General features: G+C 59.6%; 1 protein-coding gene across 1 annotated transcript in view; it reads right to left on the reverse strand.

Moving 5' to 3' along the window:
* EHD1 (EH domain containing 1) overlaps positions 1-8,088 on the reverse strand; it is a 19,787-nt gene that overhangs the window by 7,021 nt on the left and 4,678 nt on the right. The window contains exon 2 of the mRNA XM_040639334.1: positions 7,895-7,992. Within this exon, the coding sequence (XP_040495268.1) occupies positions 7,895-7,992 (98 nt within the window). The remainder of the gene's footprint in view (positions 1-7,894; positions 7,993-8,088) is intronic.

Genomic DNA, 8,088 nt, shown 5'->3' on the forward strand with positions numbered 1-8,088 from the left:
TCCCCAAAGGGGGGGGGGGGGGGGAGGCACTAAAGCCCCCCCGAATCTGAACCTGAGCCTAGGCAGGGCAGCCATCGGCCTTCCCGAGGCCCATGCAGAGGGTCGGAAACAGCCGGACCGCCCACTGTCCGTGCTCAGAGGGGGTGAGAAGGCCTAGAGCCAGCACCACAGGCCTCCGGGGCCAGAGGCCACAGCCCCCCCAGCCCCCGGACGGCACGCGCTGGCTCCAAGAGCCAGGGGACGGTGTGCCCGGGGCGAAGCCCCTGCAGAAACCGAGCACGGGAGGGCCGACGAGCAGGCGAGGGATGCGGGCAGGGAGCCCGAGGCACCCTCCCGGGCTGCCCGGCCACCGCCTTTTATGGCCGCCTCTGGGAGCGGCAGGTCAGTGCTGGAAAAGCAATGACTCAGGACTGAATGACAGCTCCCTCTCAGCAAAAAACGAGGCCCAGCTCCTCCCCTGGTCACACTGCTTATCCTCGGACCAGATTCACGCAGCTGGGAAGGCAGCGATGCCAGATGCGAGGTGCTGGGAACGGGGGCGCCCCGATGGGCCGGGCTCCAGCCCAAGTTCGCTTTGGCCCGGGAGTCAGGACCGCGCACAGGGAGCTGAGCTCACCCCCCAGCCCCCACTCAATGTGGCCTCACGCCCCCTCCCGCGCTGGTGGGGGCCCAGGAGGACTCCGCGAAAGAGAAGGGGGAAGGAGTCACCTCTGAGTCATGGCGCCTGAGTCACTGCAGGCAGGGCGGGCGGAGACCCCCAAGGGCCCCCTCCTGCCCTGCCCGCAGTTACCCACCAACACCTCAAGTTGCAGCCAACAGAGCTAAGCCCATTTTTTTTTTTTTTTTCAGGTGAATTAAATTTCCTGTTTATTAGGAAAAATGCTCTCACTTTTGGGGAGGGAGACACGGTGGCTGGCCAAGTACGTCCGCAGGTCACGAAAAGGGTCACGACACTCGGGTGCAGCTGACGTCATCATAGGTGCATAAGCGCGCACAACCACGTGGCTGCAGTCACCGCCAGGCCCATCCGGCACCCACCTGTCCACCAAACCCTCACCTGGCCTGAGACACGGTGTCTCCAAAGACACCGAGGGCTGGACCCACAGCAGCAGCAGCAGCACTGAAGCCTCGACTGAGTCTGCACCTGGCAGGGCGGCCACGGCCACCATGCAGCCTGGAGCGGGCGGCAGGGGACAAGCACAGGGACAAGCGTGCCAGCGCCCCCACCCTCGGCACTGCCCAGTGAGCCTCCAGGCTTCGGGACACACTAAAGGTCAGCCTCAGTGCCGTCTCTCATAAGGGACAAGCTCTCACACAGAAAGTTCTGGGACTTCGGGGACATGATAAAATAAGCCAGGCACAAAAGGCCCAACGCCGCACGATTCCACGCATCCGAAGTCCCTGCAGTCCTGTCCACAGAGACAGAAAGGCGAGCGGTGGGGGGCAGGGGCTGGGGGGAGAGGGAAACGGGCAAACGAGTGGTTAATGGGGATACAGCTTCCGTTTGGAAGACGGAAAAGTCTGAAAGGTGGATGGATGGTGGGGATGGTCACACAACAACACGAATGTACTTGGTGCCATCGGGCCGCGCACCGAGCATGGCTGACGTGGTAAATCTCAGCGCGTGCACAGTCGTGAGGACAGGGGAAGAGGGGACAGAGTCGTCTGGGCGCTCAGGGCGACCAGGCTGAGGGCTGGGCTCGGCCTCGGGAAGGAAGCACACAGGGCCACGTGGACAGGAGGGCCAAATGCGCCGCCCGGCTCCGCTGTTCCCACTAAGCCTCGTCTGGGCCCCTCGGGCTCCTCACCAGGTCTGCCGTCCTGACAAGAGTCCCACTCCCCACGACGGGCAAAGAGGCGGAAGAGAGGAAGTTGTGACAGGTCCTCGCCCTCTCCTGGCACCCTCCAAACACAGGTATCCCAGCAGCTGGGGGAAAAGCTGCTTCACACATTCCAAGTTTCTAGAACATCAACAATAGAGGGCTTGTCTGCAATCAACTTTTGTTTCCTGCCATTCAAGCTGCGTGGGCCTCGGTATTTCTTGCCGTGGCTCCCACCACACACGTTTCCAACTGGTGCTGGGCCCGGGAGAGGGGGCGCAGGACAGCAAGACGAAGACTGAGCTGAGAGGAGCGACATGGTTCCCGAGCTTCCTCCAACAGGGACACTCTTCAGGGAAGGATTTTCCTGGGGTCACTTAACAGCGAGGAGAAAACCCCACTCCTAGGTATTTACCCAAGAGAAATTAAGAAACTGAAATCCACACTGTATGTAAATGTTCATAGGAGCTTTATTCAAAATTGCCCCAAACTGGAAACCCAAAGGCTCTTCAGCAGCTAACGGCTAAGAACGGAGGGTACGTGCACGTGACGGGAGGAATGACGGGTCGACACTCTCAGATACACGATGAACGCCCCAAGCACATGCTAAGTGGAGGACAGGCACGGAAGACTTGTATAGAACATTCTGGAGAAGGCAAAACTTCAGGGATAAGTGTCAGGTCAGTGGGTTGCTGGGGACCGGAGGTGTGCAAAGGGGAGCAGGGAACCTTCCGGGCTGATGCAAAGACGAGATGTTGATCATGGTGGTGGTGGTTACGCAACTGCTTCCTCGAGCTGTGCGCCTAACAAGGGTAAAGAGCTCTGTAGACGTGACCGGGAAATGGGCAAAGGGAGGGGAAGGATGGATGGACTCTGGCATCAGGCCAGCCCTTGCATCCAGAGCCCTCTGGTCGGCAGCGAGCTGCGTGACCCCAGCAGGCCTGTCTTCTCCGTCTGTCACGGGAGGACGTCGGGTCTCCAGCACGCCGGGCTGCTGTGGGCAGCGAGGCAGTGCCTGGCACGCTGGAAGCACTTGGTAAATGTTTGCTCTTATTTACACACAGGAATTGTATTTCGGGCTCAAGGAGTGCAGATTCTGAGGGGTGTGTAGGCGACGAGTGCGTCTCCCGCTCGGAGAATGCCTCGTACCGTCAAGTCTAAATGGAACATTCGCAGGCGCCTGCACCAGCTGCTCCACGGCCGGCTGTCGGCTCGCAGCGTCGGGACGGACAGGTGCCGAGCGCCGGCTGGTACCACTCCTCCGCGGTGGCCCACGCCCCTCAGCAGCGCGGCCGCACTCCCAGCCAAGGCTCGGGCCAAAAGCTGTCCAGGGGACTGGAGTGGGGGGATCATAGCGGGGGCAGGGGCGAGAGGGAGGCTTGGAGGAGGTGGGGGGGGAGGTCCTGGGAAGGAAAACTCCGGCTGAGTCAGTGCTTCCCTAGCCTCTGGCCTCCTCGGGACGTTAGTCAGCAAAAGGTCTTTCTAATGAAAGTCTGGGAATCCCTGGAGTTTGGGGTGTCCACTTGGAATTAGCAGACGCTGGCTGAACATGTCACTGAGCACTAGGCACTAGGGCAAGGGGTTAGCAGGTGGCCGCAGTAACTCCCCAGGGTCCCGGGCTCTTGAGTACTGCGCAGAGGCCTGAACCTTCTGTCATCATCTGTACTGTGGGCGCTGCGAATCCAAGACGGATGCAGCACGTGGCCCAGCCCAAGGCTTGCACGCAACCTCATGGAGCATTCTATGGGCTGCAGGAAACCCTGACCTGGATGGAGGGCTTTTAGGGGTAGGGCAGCTCTGGAGGTGGCCAGTATAAGGGTCAGCAGAAGGGAGGGCTGCACACAGCACGGCCCCACCTGGGAGTCAGAGGACCCTGGGTCTCAGCCTGGAAGGCCCTACCTGCCTCCTGTGATGGCTTCCAGGCTTGGAGGGGGCCTGGGAACCAGGGACAGTCAGCAGGAGGGCAGGTGAGAAGCTAGGGGACCAGCCAGCCTCGGCCAGAGGTCCTACACCCATCCACAAAGGGTCTGGGGCGGAGGGAGCGATTTCTGGCTAGAAGCAGAGAACAGGGAAAAGGAAGAAGACAGCAGCATGGTTGTTCCAAGCCCTGGACCTCGGGTCCATTTCTGAACTCAGAGTCTGATTTCAGGCCGGAGGAGAAGGCGAAGGTGGCTGCTGCCTCTGTCAGGAGAGCCCGGAAGCCCCGCGTGGTCACCACCCAACAGGGTCAAAGACGTGCCCGATCTGTGCTCTCAACGCTCCTTTGAGTCGGGCCGGAGCATTCCCTCTCAGCCACGGGCTAGCGCAGGCACAGCTCCTGCTGGGCCCGCAGACACACACTAGCCTGTACGGCCTTGCGCAAACGACTTAACCTGCCCGAGCCTCGGCCTCCTCATCTGGGAAGCAGCAGTGTCCTCACACGTGCAGCTGTCTGACAGCTAAGGGTCGTGGGTTCCGGAGGCAATGGCGAAACTGGTCTGCAGAAAGGCGGGCAGAAAGGCCAGACCCAAGTGTAAGAACACTTCCCCGCTGACGCAACTCGCACGGGGGAAACCAAGGCACAAAAGTTATGGCCAGCTCACAGCCACGTGGTGACAATGTCAGGGAGTATCTGGGGCCATGCTGACCCCCACGCTGGGGCCTCCACCTGAGTGTCCCTGCCCCCCGGAACCAGCTGTGGGAAATCCCTGCTCCAGCTCGTGACTGCGCAGGCACGGGTGGCAACCTGGGAGCCAAGGGTGCCCGCCCCACCGGGCCCCGGATGCCCTTTGGAATGCCCTTTATCAGTCACACAGCACTCAAGAATGAATGTTGTCCCCACAGATCACCTTTCTCTGCTGATACAGGAGAACGCTTATCTTTAAAGTCACTCAGATTAGCACAATGGGGAAGTGCAGCCTGAGACCCCCATGGAGCCCCCTTCTCTTTGCCGGAGTAATTCCCACGGGTCTCTTGCAGAGCCTGGCCTATATATCCTGACTGCCCTGGGCCTGCACAGCCCCTACGTTATCTTTCCAGACAGTATTTCCTCCACACATTAGGGACCACGGGGAAAAGGGGAAGAAGCCAGGAGGGGCCCAGCAGATAGGGTGGGAACTGGACGTAAGTGTACTTAACAACTCTCACGCACACGAAACCTCCAGAAGAGCCTTCTGTTTCCAGCGAACGAGATCGGCAGACCACAGGCGCATGCTGCTTGCCCAGGACCCGTGCTTTCTGTTGGCCCTATCTTGCTGAGAGGGAAACACCTGCTTTCCATGCTGCCAGCAAAGGGAGCAGACAGGCGAGCTGGCTGGGCAGCCTGGAACGCACTGCCCTCCTCTGACTTCCTCTGCTGGACAGGGCAACACCAGACTTTTGTGATGACTGGTGGGCGGGGCCTCCGAGCAGACGGCCATCCCTTCCCTGTCCTGCTAGCGGCCACCTCCCCGGAGGTGGTGCCACAGCCTGCACAGCGGAGAGGGACTGTGCCATGGTCTCTCTCCGGCTGACAAAACACCGACACCACATACTGCAGAGCAAATCCCAACTTGGTCACTTGTCATGAGATACTTGAAACCGAGACCTAAGGTTCTGGAGGGAAAGAAACCGTCTAGTAAAATCGGTTCAATCTCACTATTTCACAGAAGGCAGCCCTCCCCCAATCGTAGCAATGCACTTATCTTTAAGCCCCACTCCTCCTTCCTGCCCGTGATGGGGTGTGGGAGGCCTCGTGCGGCTGCCCCAGGACAGAGAGGGGCCACGTCTCACACCTGGAGGGGGGCACAGGCAAGCAGGGGTGAGCCCCGGCATCTCTTGCTGGCCTCCTCCTCCTCCGATTATGTCGCCTGCACAGACAACTTGAGGGCTGGGACTGCCTCGCTGCGCCGCGTCCCTGCCTCCCAGTCAAAGCGCACCATGTCTGCCGATCCACGGCCTGGACAGCCCAGGGAGGCACCGCGGTGGGGCCCGTCCCAGAGAGCAGGTCTGGACATAGCTGTCCACCTTTTCGCCAACCAGGAAAGGAAGCGGGGGGAACATCCCAGCACCCAGGGCCAGGGTGCCCAAAGCAGCAAGCCCTAAACTCCCAGCCCATCCGCCCCGCTGGGCTCTCCGGACCCAGGCTGATTGTCAGAGATGCACGTCCCCGCAGGAGCTCCACAGCACTGCTGGAAACAGTGGTTCTGGGTTCCCTTTCACAAGACGATGTGCGGGGGTTACAAGAACCCTACGCCCTTTCCCTCAAATGCCTTAACTCCCAGCTCCGAAGGCCACAGTGAGCACAGCCTGCTGAGAAGACAATCTTCTTTTGGTGAGCTACTGTCCCTATCCGAAGACGTGCCCACGTCAACTGACCCCTGGGCTGGGAGCCTGCGCGCACCCCAGAGGTGGCTTCGTTCTCTATCCCATGGCCCCAGTCAGAAGCAGCCCCTCCGCCTACTCTTCCAGATCATTACGAAGATAACACTACAGAGCCTCAAAGAAAGTCCCTCTAGGATAACGAAGCCCTGCCTGGAAGCGAACGAAGAATAAATCCCCCCTTGCGGGTCTCTCTCTTTAATGCTTACCAGGCATTTTCTTAAAACCAGCGTGGAACAACAAGAGCAGTAAGAAAGGAAAAACAACCTCGCTTTTTTATTTTTAAAAGTTTTTTTTTTTTTTTTTAAAGATTTTATTTATATATTTGAGTGAGCGAGAGAGAAAGAGCAGGGGTGGGGGGCCGAGGGTGAAGCAGGCTCCCGCTGAGCAGGGAGCCTAACACGGGACTTGATCCCAGGGCTCCGGGATCATGACCTGAGCCAAAGACAGACGTTCAACCAAGCGCCACCCAGGCGCCCCTTACTCTTAAGGTTTATTTATTTAAGTAATCTCTACACTCAACATAGGACTCGAACTCACAACCCTGAGATCAAGAGTCACACACCCCTCAGACTGAGCCAGCCAGGAGCCCCTAGCCCTAGTCTTTTTAGAAGGGGTCCCAAAGCTGCTCCCTTGAGCTCCTAGGAGTGCCTTTATCACTGGGGTGCAGAACCTAAGAGCTTAAACCAGACAGAGAGCAGTTTCAGATGTTCTGATGAAAGCCCTTATTGGTGGGGGGGGGGGGCTACAGCCTGGAAGAAAAAAGAACCAAGGTTCTCAGCACTAAGAACAGGGCCCCCCTCGGAGCCACAGCAGACAAACATCCCCCCTATACCAGGCTGTTGGCTTCAAATGCAAAGGTCGCCAATGCTGGGCAGCCCAGAGGGAAAGGGGCAAGGGAAAGATCGTCAAGTGAATGACACACAGATCTCCTCAACCCCCGTGTGATCTCTTTCATTTTCACATTTGCAGCTGCAGGCTCCATTCCCGGCCTGCCAGGAAGCATTCAGGCCCCAGGGCTCCCGCCCCTCCACAAAAAGGGCCGGCAGCAGAAATATAACCCAGTTCTGGCTCATCCTGAACCAGACCTTCAGGAAAGCTTGGCGAAGTCGAGACAGGAGGTGACACAACCGGGGGGCCTAGTGCACCAACACTCGGCACAAAAACCTTCCACCGTGCACAGCCCCTGCCCCCGGGGAGGCTGCGGATGTCCACGAGCCCCTAAACCTTTAACAAATTCCTGCAGCTTCCCCTTCCCGCCGGCTTGTTCGGCAGACCCGCTGGGCCTGCCAGGAATTTAGATGGCCTTGGGAAGCAAGGCTTTCACACACCAACTAAGGTGAGGAAGCCCCAGGGCAGCCAGGGCCCGTTCAGAACAGCAGTGCTGGCTGAGGGACCCGGAGCCCAGACACGGAGTGACTTCCCGTGACCTCACAGTCAGCCCAAGGTGCCATCTCGCCAGCCTGCCCTCTTTCCCAGCGTGCCCCGGGGGCTGGAAACCACGAGAGCCATGCGAAATAGGCCGTGCTCTCTCCCGGACAGCGTTTAATAACCTCAGCAAAGGGAGCCAAGGAAGAGAGGAACTCCTGCCCGCTCGGGGCTCTGCGCGCTGGGCGGACACGGGGCGATGTAAAACGGGTTCTCACTTGGGCTGGGAGGGACCTCGGGGGCAGCATCTGGTCCGCGTCACAGACCGCAGATGGAAGGCGCCCTGGGCTGTGTCAGAGCCTGTTTACCTCTGCTGATGCGCTGTTTCTCTCCAGACAGGATCCCGGGGGTGTCGATGATGCTTATGCTGTCCAGGACCGGGTTGGGCAGCTGGGCGCACATGAACCTGCACGGGAGCAAGAGCCGGGAGGGAGACGTCAAGACTCAGCTCTCCTTGCTCTAGAAGCGGGGGGGGGGGGGGGGGGCGGCCACCACCCCCCCC

This window comes from Ursus maritimus, unplaced genomic scaffold (genome assembly GCF_017311325.1).
Source record: "Ursus maritimus isolate PB19 unplaced genomic scaffold, ASM1731132v1 scaffold_23, whole genome shotgun sequence".
Classification (NCBI taxonomy): Eukaryota; Metazoa; Chordata; class Mammalia; order Carnivora; family Ursidae; genus Ursus; species Ursus maritimus.